This window comes from Rattus norvegicus, chromosome 3, assembly GCF_021556685.1.
Source record: "Rattus norvegicus strain SHRSP/BbbUtx chromosome 3, alternate assembly SHRSP_T2T, whole genome shotgun sequence".
In the NCBI taxonomy this organism is placed as follows: Eukaryota; Metazoa; Chordata; class Mammalia; order Rodentia; family Muridae; genus Rattus; species Rattus norvegicus.
The window spans coordinates 100,919,602-100,936,168 of NC_141536.1; the positions used below are offsets into that span (position 1 = coordinate 100,919,602).

General features: G+C 37.4%; 1 protein-coding gene and 1 long non-coding RNA gene across 9 annotated transcripts in view; one reads left to right on the forward strand and one right to left on the reverse strand.

Annotated features, from left to right (window-relative positions):
* The window catches only part of Dph6 (diphthamine biosynthesis 6), a 130,939-nt gene extending 125,152 nt beyond the window's left edge, over positions 1 to 5,787 (reverse strand). Inside the window, exons 1-2 of one of the 2 annotated variants that reach the window (XM_087653300.1) lie at positions 5,678 to 5,787; positions 2,729 to 2,823 (exon numbers count right to left, since the gene is read on the reverse strand). In XM_087653300.1, the coding sequence (XP_087509426.1) occupies positions 2,729 to 2,823; positions 5,678 to 5,700 (118 nt within the window). In that variant the 5' untranslated portion in view covers positions 5,701 to 5,787. 2 annotated transcript variants of the gene reach the window in all.
* Positions 5,558 to 16,567, forward strand: part of LOC102552721 (uncharacterized) — a 65,474-nt gene continuing 54,464 nt past the window's right edge. For all 7 annotated transcript variants that reach the window (XR_015683718.1, XR_015683723.1, XR_015683724.1 and 4 more), the window contains exon 1: positions 5,558 to 5,864. This is a non-coding gene — a long non-coding RNA (uncharacterized LOC102552721). The remainder of the gene's footprint in view (positions 5,865 to 16,567) is intronic.

The following is a 16,567-nucleotide window of genomic DNA, read 5'->3' on the forward strand; positions in this document are numbered from 1 at the left end:
GTAACCTTAAGAGTTTAATCATATCTCCCTGCTTTTATAAGTGAAATGATATACATTGTACATTTGTCCATAGATAAGTTTACTTCAGTTCGGCTCTAATAATCTGTGTTTCTAATGATCAACAATACATTTATATTTTTAAATTATATACATTTAAAAATAAGTGAAATGTATCCAATAGATTTTTAATTAGCTTATTCAGTTAGAAATTATATTACATATCATTCAGGTTATTCAAAAATCATAAAAATCAAAAATGAAAAAAAATTTCTTAAACGAATACATGCTTAGTAAGTGATACATATTTGGCAGAAAAATTAGATATAATTGGTATGTTTTATAATCAATACATAAACAAAGCATATACATATAACTTCAATATTTGTTAGAATAGTTACAAATATGTTTGGGAAGATGATAACTGAATCTAATAAATGATACAATCATTGCTTATCTCAAAATTCTATACATATTATTATAGGTAAAGCATTCATTACAGAATTATTTGTAAAAAGAACTATCTTACAGTCATGTAATAAAATGGCTTGCATTTTCCAAAGTGTGCTCTCCAGAGTATGAATTCTTTAAGATATTAATATTTAAAAGAGGGGGGTAAAAGATCATGTGTCAAAAAAGTTTTAAAAGTTTGTCGGTAATTTTAAGTGGATGACTTAAAATTTCTCATAGAAAATATGCTTTCAGGTTTTCCTATAAGAGGACCACGCATGAATTACCTCTCCAAATGATCTTTACACCACTTATATCTCACACAGAGAAGATATAGGAGAAATTATATGGCAACTATAATTTAGTGCCAGTAAGACTGTTGAGAGTATGTTTAGTTACAAAATAACAGACTACAAAATGTATGTTTTCAAATGTGGAAACATTCAATCAAAGGGAATAAATAACAGTGTAAATAATTTTCAACAGTCAGTGACATCATCATATGCCACCTCATTTTGGCTCATCACATTTCTGACCCCCACAGCTGCCTGGCTTCCTACAAAACACTACCCCCATCATTATTATAAGTCTACTCCGCATGCCAGTATGAAACAGAGACTTAGTCAAAGCACCCTGAAAACTTTTCACTCTTCCTTCCTACCAAGTTGGTATATTTATGTATTTTCAGTAAAGGATATTGGTCAAATAAATTTATTCAAAGAAACTTGAGCTTCATAGTGAGAAACATCCTGAAATTAATACAACTATGAAACAGCATAATGGCTTTAAAACCTAATATATTTTCATTAGGGCCCCATGCACTCCTTCCCATAATATAACTTCATTAGTGGAGGCTACATGGCAGCAACTGGTACACAGCACACGAAACTGACAGCCCCACCATTGCCTAACGCACAGCAATTACACACCACAAAGCTCCTACTACACACTTAGAGGCATGGCTCTGTACCGTCTATGACAACTGCACATTATCTCATTGGTGGGAATAAATCCTTTCCCAGAGTACATACTGAAAGCCATATTGTGAAAATCATGATATGCTGTGAATATATTATACCCAGCCTTGCTCGCCAATGCAGTCACCACGCATTCCTCAGTAAGGTTCCCTTCAGTGCATTTGAAGGGGAAAAATCATTCAGTAACTCACTCGACAGTTCCAACATCCTGCTGACTTCAAATCACTATTACCCAGCCCTGTCCATCTACCGATCCACACACTCTATTCTCTTCTTACAGTGTCATATGATAGTCCCAGATTGTTAATTCATAATGTTCTAATTTCACTTATTATTGAAATTTTCATACTAATAATATTCTAACAAATGCCCTCATTCTACTAATAGGTATAATTTAAAAGATATACTTGCTTTTTATTTTACTGTTTTGCCAGCAAAATGAACACATTGGGAGGTATAAAATAATGATCTTGTCACAATATACTAATATTGAAGTTGAAAGGTGGACATAACTAATTCAAGAGAGGAAAATAACTTTATATATGCAGTATACATCCTAAGAACATAAGTTTTTTTGTCTTGTTTTTGTTTGTTTGTTTTTGTTTCATTTTTAGTACTGAGAATTCTCAAGCCAGATGAAGACTCACTTGCCCAACCTGATGTAAAGGGACAGATGGGATCTCGGCACTACAGCACAGTCTGTAACTGATTCTGCTTCTTCACAATGAAGACAGCAGTAGTCTTATATATTTGAAGTTAGCATTAGAGTCCTTCTCAGCAAATGCTTACTCCTAAACCCTAGCTCATCATCACCAGAGCCCAGCATAAAATCTTGAAAGGATAAATTTACCACCCCCCAGTTTTTGTAAGGCCATTTCCTTTCCTCCTATAAAATAGTCCCAATTTCCATCCTGCCCCAACACTTTCAGAATTGTTCAAATATCCAACAGAAGTAGACTGGGTAATTCAAATGAGTTCAGTACTCACTGCTCTGTTAGTAAGCTGTGAGTGAACACCTAACCTACTACAGGAGCAGAGCTTAGAGAGCTGCAGAGCACCCACAGAAAAGTCCAAGGTACTACCTCTCTTCTCAAGAGGCTCACAATCCATGGGAGGGTGCAAGGGGAAGCCTTGCATGCTTCACCTCATCTAAGAGAGCTAGGGTCATCTTTTCAATAGTGGCATTCATATATTGTAAACCAAGAACCAATAAGGCAGACTGTTTCCTACCAAAGTGAAATAATAAAAGTGAGTTGCAACCATTTAGAGAATGATAAAAAAAAAAAAAAAAGTCATACTCTTACCTTGGTTGTCATCTGGTCTTAGATTTGCTAATGCAACAATTTGGTGCCCCTCGGCAATGCACCGCATCATGTTGTAACAGCTGTCCTTCCCACCACTGTAAAACAAGTCAGTGGAGAAAAGGGTATGAATGCCAGGCCTCTGATTAAACACAGAATCACTGGACAAAATCAAACACATTCTTACTCTGCTTTCCAGAGTCCATGAGGAACTGTTTCACAATTACAGTATGATAACACACACATTTGCAGATAGGATGAACACTGAGCTCATGAATCTGAAGATCTAAGGTTGCTACTTCTAGGAATTTATGAAATCACAAGCATTTATAATACAGAGGTTCTAAATAAAGTATATTGGGTACAGTGGTTTTATATAAAATAAAAAGAGATATGAACATAATTATTCAGAATGATATCCTAAACACTTATTTTATACATTCCTGAGAATTAAAAAAAAATCTAGGGGCTACAGAGATGTCTCAGTAGTTAAGACCACTGGCTGTTCTTCCAGAGGACCAATCTTCAGTCCCAAGCACTCATCTGTAACTCCAGTTCCAGGAGATCCAATGCCTTCTTAGGGCTTCTATAAGCAAGCAAGTAGTATACAGATATACATGCGTAACATAAAATAAAATAAAACACTTTTAAATCTGTTCTAACCACATGAAACCTAGCTATTGGCTACCAATACCCATCAAAGGATGATATTCAGATATAAAAATCTGAATCCAAACTGTACAATACACTGTGATATACTTGATTCTAAATTCTATACAATGAAAATCCAAATGCTGACCTATATCCATAGTCAAGCCTTAGTATACTCAGTACTTCAGCCATTGCTGCCTAGACAATAGCACTGCAGGATTCCTTAGGAGGAAGAGAAATCAAAGGGCAAAGGAGTGTATTATGAAGGCCAGGCCTCCTCTTTTCAACATGTGCCTAAGTAGGTCTTCAGGGTCCTCTTACTATGCCCCCTCAATTAATAAATAAATAATGTTTCACAGTATGTTAAAGATTTATGTCAACTCTTCAAATATGGTTTCAAAGTATTTCCCAAGCTATGTTCTATAGAACACAGGGTACTCAAAGAACAAACAGCAGTCAGGAGCAATGAATCTGTTACTATTAATTATTATTATGATGATGATCTCTGATTTACTTTACATCCTGATCCCAGCTTTCCCTCCCTCCTCTCCCCCAAGTCGAGTCCACCCTCGTGCCCTCCTCACCCACCACTCCATCCCTTCTTCTCAGAAAAGGGGAGGCCTCCTCTGGATATCAGCCAGCCTTGGCATATCAAATTGCAATAAGATTAGGTGCATCTTCTTTGAGACTAGACAAGCAGTCCAGTTAGGACAGAGGGATCAAAAGGCAGAAAATGTAATCACAATATATTTGGGTTTCTATGCTTCAGCATAAATTTAAAATAGCATGCCTAAATAATCGTCAAGCTTTTATTCAACAGTGCAATTTTTTTTTTGAGGTACTTTAGCCTTTGACTTAATGATATATAGGAATGTGTTTCATTTTGTCCTGGAAATACACTCCTACCCCATCAATTGTTGTACACGCAAATTTAAATATATGCATGCAAGTACACACTGCACACATATTTATCAAACTGAAGCTTAAATATATGGACTTGTTATACACAATTATACACAGTACACATAAATATGTATATTTATTCTGTGCACTTATTTCCTAAAATATACCGTTCTTACAAGCTGTAAAACTTCTCTAACATTGTCTCTTTATGCCTATCCACTAAGTATTTTGAGGAACACCCTCCCCTGATACATTCTCCTCTCCAGTTTCACATGTTTTACTACCCCTGCCCAGCTTTGGTAAACTAAAATTCATCACTACTTTCCTGGCCTAATTTTAACTTTTATCTCTCTTCACCAAATTATCCTGATGGCTAAAGCTTCATTATTCCCTTATGCATAAAATTTATTAAATTATGGTGGCTTTTCAGTTCCTTAAAATGGCAGGGAATCAACAGATCTGGCATTTTCCTGTCAAGACAGAGAAACTGAAATAGGACTCGCCGAGAGTCTGTAATAAAATACTGTCAACTAACATCAGTTACCTAGGGCCTTAAACAGTTTTTGTGCATTCTTCGCTGTGCTCACAAAGAGTCTTTGGTCATGTAGTGGAACTCACACTTCTCTGAGGTCTAAACCTTAAGAAAAAATATACTTAAGGGTTTTAAACTAACATTGCTACGTCGTGTCCCTCATCACTTTCAGGCACCGAAACAAATCAGGGATAGCTCTGCGTATCAGCTACAGGATTTGGACTTTTAAGTAAGTTACTATAAATTTCAAACTACTTTTGGACTATGGCTTGGGTTGCCCACGGTAAGGCAAATTCATGGTATCCAAAGCAACTTCAATCCAAAGTATCTAGCATAATCCTAGCATATTTTCAACTCAACCAGGAAGGAATTTCAATGGAGGTGTTTAACAGGTATGAGCAACACAATCTCAAACCATCCAGGGGTTCTACACCCATCCCTGCAAGGTACAGATGTAAGAGAGTGTAGTCGCATTCCTCAATCCTGGGAGGGCTCAGGTCAGCTTGAGACTAGGAATGATTTGTAAGATTGAAGGGAATTATAAAGGACAAAAACTGAAAACAAGTAAGTGAAGTTAACAGCGGCTCTCAACGTTCAGAGCGAATAAAAGTCCAAAAGGCGTGGTGGCCATGTGCCCTCATGGGAGAAGGACCCAGGCATTAGTGCTCCTCAGCTTGGCCAAGACGCCGGAGAGGAGGGGCGCGAGCCGGCTAGTGGGCCCGAACAGCAGATTGCCCCGCCTCTTCCGGTGGCCGTGGCGCCAACCCGCCCACGCGGCGCCCCAAGAAGTGGCTCCGGAGTTTCCTACAGTGGCCGCGTCGGGAAACAGCCTTGCCCAGGAGTAAAGAGATCGCCCCACTCATTACCTGATCAGGGCTGCGACCCTCATTCTGAGCTCAGTGAGCGTGCGTGCGGTCACCACAGACGCCAGGCCCCGGTCCTGTGGCGGCAGTACCTACACACGCGGTCCTCGCCCGGGTGTTTGCTGCGCTGCCTGCCCGCGACTATGCCTACTGCCCCTTCAGCACCTTGCTGAACACCCGGGCATAGAGGGTAGGTAGTCTCAGCACCTATTTTCTCTTACATGGATATGTAGCTCAGGTTTAAAAAAAAGAAAGAAAGGAAGAAAGAAAAGAAAAAAGGTTAGGCGCAGCCTAACCACCTAAGTAAGGGCTGTGAAGCTGCCAGGGGGGAAGGGCATGCCCTTGTTAAATTACTTGAAGGTGCTGGGATTGTCTGGGTAGTAAGTTCAAGTTCACAAGTCCCAAGATTTGAAACACTGCCCTGGAAAGGGGAATTAGCCTCTTACCTTTCTTCGTCAATTCCAAGAAAATTTACCCCCACCAATTAAAAAAAAAACAAAAACCCATTAACACCTGAACACTTTTAACTTTGAGGTTTATATCCTTCCCCATTGAATCAGTGAGGATACATGACCTCCATTTCCTGTACTTTTTTTTTTTTTAAAGCATTTTCCCGGGGTTGGGGATTTAGCTCAGTGGTAGAGCGCTTGCCTAGCAAGCCCAAGGCCCTGGGTTCGGTCCCCAGCTCAAAAAAAAAAAAAAAAAAAAAAAAAAAAGACCTGATTAAAGCATTTTCCCAATACAAAAGATGAAAAACTTGCACTACAGAAAGCAGAAAGAAAATCTAATTTAAAATACACTCACCAGTACTTGAAAGTACTAAGCACTGTTTAGAGTTCCTGGGATCAACTGTGATTATAGACGGTCATGCCTACCTATATCCATGAACAGGGTGTTTGTGTGGAGGTATAAGAAGAAAGCAGGTGATACGCTATACAGTTATGATGAGAATTGTATGTTAAAAACTGGGAAATAATGTACCAAAAACAAAACAAAACAAAACAGGCGGGGAATTATCACAGGCAGAGAAAATAAGAATGTAGAACTAAATAGTATCCAGGTAGGCATTATTGGCGAGTTATCTGACTTTAACTTATATATCTTTGAATATATGTTATATATTCATATAGCTAGAATATATTATCCAACAGTAATAATTTATACACATTATATATACACATATACACACATGTATACATATACAAAACACATATATAATACACACATATATTTATATATATTCAAAGAGTTTCAGTGAACTCCCCAAATCCATCTTATTAATCCAATCAATCCATTAATTCAAGTTAATCTCCCTTTATACTTTTCACCTGACTCTTTTAATTGGATTTTAATTGATGACTGCTGGCAGGACATGTATTGGGCACAGGTTGTGAACCTCAAGTTTGATGACATATAACAGGACAGATTACTGTAACTGGAAAAGAGTAACCAGAATGAGTGATGGAACATGAAGTTTGGGTAGTAGAGAGGAAAGACTATATAAGGTGTTGTAAGCCATTTCAGACTTTATAGCACAGATATGGTTGAAGGTTTTATAAGGACTACAGGCTTTTATAACACTGCAGTATTGAGAACGTATCTATTAGGGAAGACATCTACTCTACTGTTCTGGGAGAGATGATGTAATTTAAAAACAAGATGATGGATTTGGCGAAACATGAAAAGATTACTAATTTTTTTAAAGAGCCAATGTAATTGAATAAATTGATATGCATTACTAAAGAAAGCCATGATAATAATGCCATGAACTAAAGTTAGTATGTGTAAAACACCTCAAATTGTGTCAGATACACATAAGCAGTTTTGCCATGTTACAAATGCTTTCATTGACTCCAAATAGTTGGTATGGGTCACCATGGCATTAATAATTTGCTGTATCAGTATTATATGCATGTGTGTTAAAATTCTGTGATAATGGTAATTTACCAAATCAATTAAGTATTTGAGATATTGGTGACTGGTTAGACATAGAACATTCAAATTAAACATTCATTCACAGTATAGCATATCGAATTTTGAAAGTAATTTACATAATACATTTGGCAGATCATTGGGAATTGAGTCCATTGAACTGAAGCATAGTTTAGGGTAGGATAGGACTAGAAAGATAAGGACAGGAAAAACACATACATCTTCAAATAAAGAGGTTAGCCTTACTGGTGGGGAGGTTATGTTGGTCAGAGAGGAAGACAAATTGGATAGTCTGGGGCTGATGCCCAGTTATCTAGGGTCAGGAAAAGCCACTAAAAATAATAGCAATACCAGGAAGGGTAATCTGGCTGTTTACATTAATTTTAAAAAGTTGTGTGGATTATCAGTAATCCACATGTTGACTGATTTGATAAAATAAATAGCAAGTGCCTCAAAGACTCATTTTTAAAAATTTTCTACCATTTAAAATAATTTTTCCTTGCTACTTTTCAAGAGGAGGTGAGAAAATAACTTGCTCTCCTTAAAGCTACATATTAATGTTTATGTTTTATTTCTCTGTGTTTAGCCTCATGCTAGGATATTCTCATCAAAAATATTTATTATAATGTGTATATACTGAGGTTTATCTATAAGTGAGGGGATAATATGCTCAGGCCATTAACCAAGGTCAACCAGTTTTCAAAGGGTTTTCTGGCTTCTTTCTGCCACTTTATATTATCCTCAGTATTGTGCATTTTACCCCTTGTGGGGGAGGGGATACTCAAACCTTTCAACCAAAGTTCTTTCAACTAATGGAATTTCTTGGGTGACCTGATATAACAGTGCCAAATGTATTCTTTCTTTCTTTCTTTCTTTCTTTCTTTCTTTCTTTCTTTCTTTCTTTCTTTCTTTCTTTTTTAACCAACCTTTACCCTAAGCCAAAGTTCTCCATTACAAGAACTGTAAATTGAGCTTCTAATGGCATAGTTCTAACATCTCGTTTGTGCCCTGAGAACAGTTCAGGAACAGTCTGACCTGGTACAGCCTTGGTAGTGGATCTAAAAGTACAGCAGTCAGAATCTAAAACAGTTGCTAAGAATGGCAGTGATCTAGCTGCTCCATGAGGTCTCTAATCCCTTCTATCTAAGACTGCCCTATGAAAATGGAGGTTACCTGAAGGAGTGGAGCTCTTGCTGTTGCAATTCATCTTAGCCCTCACCTGTTTGTGTGGTACATTTGTTTCTGTCCATTCCACATTTCCCTCCACCTCAGCAATCACTTACACAGATTGTCCTTATTGGTTTTCCTGCCAGTCCTAATGGGTCTCAGCCATGAGGCAGTAGATTCCTTTCAGTCTTGTTCTGCTGCATGTGTCATGTCACATATACAACTGGGAAAGGGCACCAAGCGGATCATCTGGGTTCCACATGTGGGTGACTTCATTCCTAGTGTATTGAGAATCCTTACGCCTCATAACCAGTTACTCTAGCTTGTAGGTCTTTGCATACAGAATACTTAATGCGACTTGACTGTATTCTGAAGTTCAATGAATCCTTGCTCAGCCTTCTTTGAAGTCCAATATTTTGTTAAAACTTGTGAGAGGCAAAGGAGAGATTTCCTTAGTAAGTCCTTGGCCAATGTTACTTTCAGCCTTTCATTTTTCAGATCCATGTTTTCCTCCTAATGTGTGTCATATATAGAGATCTGATTTATCACTTATGCCTCTATCCTGAGGCATGACCACCCACCCTTGCAGGTTCTCTTCTGAGCTACTGATTTACATATGACTTCGATTGGCTAGCTTTATTTAAATAAACACAATGTGTGCCACTTAGATACTGTGCACCTGGCCCAAGGCTGTACTTCCTTGTCTGTGAAGTGAGTTTTTTTGTGGATACTCGGCTCAGTGGGATTCCATGCCTACAATGCCAATGATACCATGTGGAGTGGTGCAGACAGGGCAACACCAAGTCTTAGGATATTTATTGTGCCCAGGCAAAGGTTAGGAGAAGCTTGAAAGTATGGCCTGAATGAACTCTGTTATGAATCCGAGCATTGTCATGTGGTGGCTTTCACCTGGGGTTTTAATCACTGATATGGAGAAAATAGCTCTCTGAGTTCATCTCTCTGTGCCTGCCACAATGAAGCAGAATGACTCCAAACCACATGAGAATGAGCAGGAAATTTAGACTCTCACATTGTGCTCTGCTCTAGCAAGAGACATACAGAGAAGAGTTTATTCAAACCAAGAATAGCATTTGAAGGAAGGCCAACCTAAATTTGTGAATGTCTAACTTAAAAACAACAGTATTTTCAAGGAAATGCTTTAGTTTACTTCCAAACACATGTACTAATGTTGATCAAACTAACATACTAATAGTGGATCCTGGCAAACTGTTTTTTAAAACTCTCATAAGTTAATAGGGAAAACTTATTTTTAACTACTATCCATTTGCCGATACATAATTTGCTCAGATTTTAGGAACACTTGATTTAGTAAAAACCATATATACATAGCTTTCTACACAGATGCCATAAAGATAACTTCAACCCAGTAAATGTCAACAAGTTAAAAGGTTTCTTTTCAGTATAGCAATTTTTATTTTGTAATTCAGTGAATTGTTTTCCCCAAGATCCACCTTCCAAACACATTGTGTGCTCATGTTCTATAGCCTAAAACCACTACATACAAATGAATACTGCCTCGCTCATAGGGCCAACAAAACAGGTGAACAGAAAACTTGTCTCAAAAAACCCTCAGTCCTTTGCCAGTTTACTTAAGGAAAGTCTCCACAGCCAAACACTGTTGCCGGTAATAAGAGCTTGCAAGCTGTCACTGAATTCTGCTTCCTTGGCAGTATATCTCACTGATGTACTGATTGATAAAGACTTAGATAACCACATCAAGAAATGCTACAGGTAGTCACTCCATAACAGCTCAGAAAAGAGTCAAGTATGTCTTCCCTAAAATACCAGACAGGAAGTCATCAGAATGATGTTTCCTGAATACTTATTTCTAAGAAGACATTAATGACTTAAGAATATTTGTTGTCTAAGCCACACTTATATGAGTATTTATACAATTTGGAGTCATCAGAATATGGGAATACTTGGACCCATAGAATTAACCTTCACCATTGATACCTTGCATTGCTTTGGCTACAACATACTTTCTTAATCTTGATTTAAAATGGAATATCAGTGTATTAGGGTTCTCTAGAAGAATGAGCAGAATGGATATGTATTTAAAAGGAGTTTATTAGATTGGTACTCATGACACTGTCTGAGTAGGCCAACAGTGGCTGTCTCTACAGGGGAAATTATAAGAGCCTATAGCTACAAAGTCCACCAAGCTGGATGCCACACAAATCCCACTCTGACTCTGAAGACCTAGAGAATTCCTAGGGAACTACTGGTCTTTGGACCATACTATGAAGCCAAATAAGCAGCTGAGTTCTGATGTCAGGCTAGGGTGGAGATAGCAGCACCAACAGCAACAGAGTACAGAAACCTGCCAGTAGAAAGTAAAGGCGAACATTCCAGTGAAAAGTAAAGGCAAGCAGGAAAGAGTTAAGAGCTTTCCCCTTTGACCACCTTATAATTGGGCTGCCATTGGAAGGCACCACCCACATTTCATAGAAGCCTTCTCACACCAGTTAACCAAAGCAAGGATATTTTTCATAGGTGCATCCAGAGGCTTGTCTCCTGCTTGATTCCAGATCCAACGCTGTTGACAATGCAGAGTAGCCATCACAGAGGGGATCCACCCTTGTGAGACCCACAGAGACAATGGATCCTTCTTACCTTATACAGAATGTACTATACTCAACCCTGTACCTCCTGAAATCAATGCTGAAGAGCCATGGGGAGATTATATTACAGCCAAAAACTGAGAATAAACTAATATGACCTAGCATGTCCTCACGAAAAGGAAAAAGATGCTTCCTAAGAATGTTATCCCATAAAAGTTTTAGACATGTCCATTATGTCATACATGCAATCCTCAATGTAAGAACACAAGAACATTAAAAATAATGTAACACTTCCTACAGACCAGAACTCCAGTAACAGATTTCAAAGCTATCAAAGTGGTTGGCATAGCTGACAGGGAACTCAAAAGATTTTTTTTCAAACAACTCCATAAGATCCAAAGGAAATAAACAATGAAATGAATTTGGGTGCAAATTAAAAGTTCAGCAAAGACATATTTTATAAAGAACTGATCAGAAGTCTTAGAATTGAAAGACTTTGTATATTTGATAAGACAGCACATTTGAAAGCGTCACCATTATACTGGATCAAGGGGAATAAAGGGGGCTGTGAACCATATCTTTTCATACTATGTTCCAACATGAAGAAATGAGGGAAAATGTAATAATATCTTTTAAACCCTTAAAAGATTATTAAAGTATCAAACTCTTGCAGCACTGGCATATCCGAAAAGGAAGAAATTATGATTAAAGACATGTTTCTAAACAGGGGAAAGAAAGAGATGACCACGACTTTATAATTTCTGATAGACATAGGAGAAAATATCTGACCATCTACAGTCAAACTCTTAAAAGAGAGTGAAATCTTTTAATCTATAAAAACATACTGTTAACTTTAAAGGAAAACTCATTAGATTAATGTGTTTCTTAGGCTCAGCATAGCATGAAAGAATGTATTTCAAATCATGTAAAACATAAATCTGAAAACAATTATTAGTGTACCTAACAAAGTTATGATTTGGAATTTAAGGATACACACATGCACAGAGAGAGGGAGAGGGAGAGGGTTAGGGAGAGGGAGAGAGAAAGGGAGAGGGAGAGGGGTAGGGAGAGGGAGAGGGAGAAAAATGTAAGGAAGGGGGAGGGAGGGAAGGAAGTAAGGAGGGAGAATAGGGGGAGAAAGAAATCCATGACCGCCATATCACTCCTACAAAGAACACTTAAAGAAATCCTTTACCTAGAATTTGAAGAAAGATAATTACCAGGATGACATGTGAAAATATAAATCCCACTAGAAGAATAGACATTTTGTGGTTGAATAGGGTCTGAGCTAGGTTTTCCCAGATTTTTGTCTTCTTATTTCAGAATGAAATAAAAGCTCACACAGATTTAAAGTGGCAGGGGAACACTACTCAAAGAAAATATAGAGAATAGTTCAGGAGACAGCACAAGAGTAGCAGGCCACCTGAGTGAAGGTGCTCAAGGGCCATTATGATTTGTCTTGTCTTTATGGGGTTCAAAAAATGAGGAGTTGGTTATTAGGGTAGAGTTTTGGGCTGTTCTCTGTTCATACATACACACAAATATATAGCCATTTCTTTCCTGTACATGTCCCTTCCCATAATTAATCTCATCTTATTCACACGCATGATCAATAGTCATAGGTATAAGATGATAAATAAGGAAATTTCTCCAAAGCTTCACTCAGGAATGAAGTTTTGCCTTGTTGTGTTTATGTCCAATGCTTCTGATGTCCAGCTTCATCATGGGGAGGGTCCTGAGCAAGGCAGGAATGGGAATGGTGCTGATTTAATAATGACTCAGAGTCAGTAGTGTATGCAAGCTGTCAGTTCAAGTGCTCTCTCTTTATCAGAGGATTCTCACATTCCTCCTTCTCCTTTCTTCCTTCTCCCTCCTCATTCTTTTGCTTTCTCCCTTCTTGTGCTTTTGCCTTCTCCCCTCTCTCATTATTTTTCCTTTCAATATTTTTTTTATTTCTAGATCATATATAAGCCTTTCTCCTATAAAATAAACCCATCTATCATTTGCTTGAGTTTTATAGATTCCTTCCTTTCTGAGCCATGCCTTTTCTTCTTGAGAACACTTTAGTTCTCTATCCTTGATGTCCCCAAGTTCACCTTAGCTAATTAGTGCAGCAGCCATTGGGCCAGAGAATACATGTATCTTCTAATATTTCCACGTTCAAGGTCAATTCTCACAATGAACAATTCTACCAAGGACCATGTAGGCTTTTATGACCTCTGTGATTAAATTTTCTAGCTCCTTTCCCATGTCCCTAAAGGCCAAGAGGAAGGACTGCTCATTGACCTCCACAGCCACATGACCACCTCCATTCCTCATTCCTGAGAACCGCATCTGGTTCATTTATCATGACATCGTTAGCTCTGAGCAATGGGGGGAGTGTGCTTCCCAGAAAGAGAGATTGAAAGTAAGATAGGAGAGACAGCAGATCAGCTTTAGGCCAGCAGCAGTAATCGGCACACGTAGGGAAAGTAGAGACCAATGGCCTGGCAAGGCTCCATGGGCAGGAATTATGTCACCTCCCACTAAAGTCATGCCAGACCGGACACAGTGCCAGCCTAGCCCACTGACCCAGGGCTCTTGGCTCCTAGATTTTGTTCCTAGGTGTTTTGAGTAAAAGGGGGGCTTCATTGAGTGATTACTAAACAGACCAACCTACTTCATTGCTTAAAGAAGGTATATGTATGTATTGGCTAAAGTAGCAGTAAATGACTTTGTCTTGTTTTTAATCTTAGAAGAGATAGCTTTTCTTGTTCAACATGCTGTTGCCTTTGGATTTGCAAAGTTTTCTATCTCTGTTGAGACGATGATATAATCTTTAGCCTTCATTCCGTTTGTGTGATACATTGTGTTTATAAATTGGCATATGTTGAACTATTCTTACAAGCCTGAAACTAAACCACCTTGATCATTGTCTATAATCAAGTTGAATGATCATTAATGAATGATTGACTTTATTTTGTAATATTCACTGCAGAGATCATTTCTTTCACCCTTAAATAGAATGTCTTATGAACGACTCTAAACTTGATGTTTAGTTCTTGGTTTTATTTTATTTTTTTGTTTGGTCTTGATATGTACTTAGTCTATCCATTGGTAAGAATAAGATATTGAACTCCACCAATTTTATTATATAAGAGCCCATCTCTCACTTTGGCCCCAAGAATGTTTATTTTATTAAATGAAAGTGTACTTTTGTTTGTATTTTTTTTCTTTTTCTTTTTTCTTTTTTCTTTTTTTTTTTCCGGAGCTGGGGACTGAACCCAGGGCCTTGCGCTTGCTAGGCAAGCGCTCTACCACTGAGATAAATCCCCAACCCCTTTTGTTTGTATTTAAATTTATAATTTTATGCAGTTTTGTTGAATTGTCCTGATCTCTTCTTGCTTTATTTCCAACTCTGTTTGTAAGAAAGTATATATTTTCTTCTTTAGATTCTATTTGCTTAGAATATAATTTTCTATCCTTTCCCTTTACGTTTGTGTGTAAATCTTTGCTGACATCCAGGGTTCTGTTGTATATCTATTGTTATAGGGATTGAGCCAAAGATTTTAGACAGACAAGACAAGTAGTCTACCACTGAATTGCATTCCCAGCTTAGTATGTTGTTTCTTGAAGAAGATACAGATAAATATACACATTAAAAAAAGCACACATGAATATTTTTAGGTGGACAGATTGCATGAAGTGATCTATAAATTCAAAGAAATCCTCATCAAAGTATCAATGACTTTCTTCAAAGAACGAGGGCAAAAATCTTTAAACTCATATAAGAAGTCAAAATGATCATAAATAGCTAAAATGAATTAGAAGAACTTGAGACATAAAGCCAAGCTATAGGAATCATACATAATCTCAAGGCATACTACTTATTCACAGCAGCCTACACACAATAAATGAAAATAGACTCCAGGAAAATGAAACTTAATAGAGAACTCAGAAAAAAGAAGCCCACCCATTGGAAGCTAACTGATTCACCAAAAGGGCCAAGACATTCACTGAGGAAAGAATGGCCACCTTTATAAATGGTTCTGGAAAACTAGATATCCTATCCAGATAATTTAAACTTGACCCCCATCTCTCACCTCATGAAAAAAAAAATCAACTGAAAATGGACCAAAACTTTACTATAAGACCTGAAACCACTAGAAAGAAATAAAAGAAAAACATGTCAAGATATGTACAGGCAAAGACTCACTCTTTCTGGGAATGCAAATTAACTAAATGTCTATGAAAATTATGGAACTTCTTCAGAAAAGTAAAAATAGGATTACAATCTGCCCCAGCTGTCCTACTCTTGGGCATATATGTGAAGAAAAAGAAGTCAACATACAAAAGAGATGTCTGCATGTTCGTGTTTGTTGTGACATTGTTCACAATATCTAAGATACATAATTAGCCTAAAATGTGTGGCTGAAGAAAATATGGTAGATATACATAGTGGAATATTTGGCACTAAAGAAAAATGAAATCCTGCCACTTTCAACAAAATGAAAGGACTAGTGAACATCATGTTAAGCAAAATTACCAAGAGAAAGACAACTGCCATATGTTCTTTCTCATAGGTGGAAACTTAAAAAAGAAAACCTGAAAGTAACTTGAGATTGCTAGGTACTGGGAATGGTGCCATGGGTTGGCAATAGAAGGTAGATGGATATGATAAATGCACACTATATGTAGTATATCCTGTTATTTACAGAACTCTTCAAAGCTATGATTCAATCCAATCTACTACTGCAAGGGACTTCCATATTCATGGAAGACTCATTAATAAAAGAGAATGTACTATGTAAGTCAGTCCATTCTTTTGCCAATAGGAAAAGCTCAAATTGGAAGTATATTCCTTCTTTCATCAAACCTTTGCTGGATAAATTAGAATGAAAAGGATATGTATGTGCATCCACGAGAAATGCAATGCCCTGTTGGCAAGGATATTCACCAGAAGAAACTGTGATGCATTATTGTAGAAATGCATAAATGATACAGCCTTTCTGACACATAGTATGACCTCATCTTACATATTGTAAGCACATTGTTCTCTATCACTCTGTAATTCTACTCACAGATGTTCACTCTAGAGAAATGAACACACTTGTACTTACAAAATACATACATGAGTGATATAGCATCATTGTTGAAATTTCTGTCACTTGGGGACTAAATAAACAATTATGTAATTATATGTAGATTACTCATCAGTATTATGCATAGC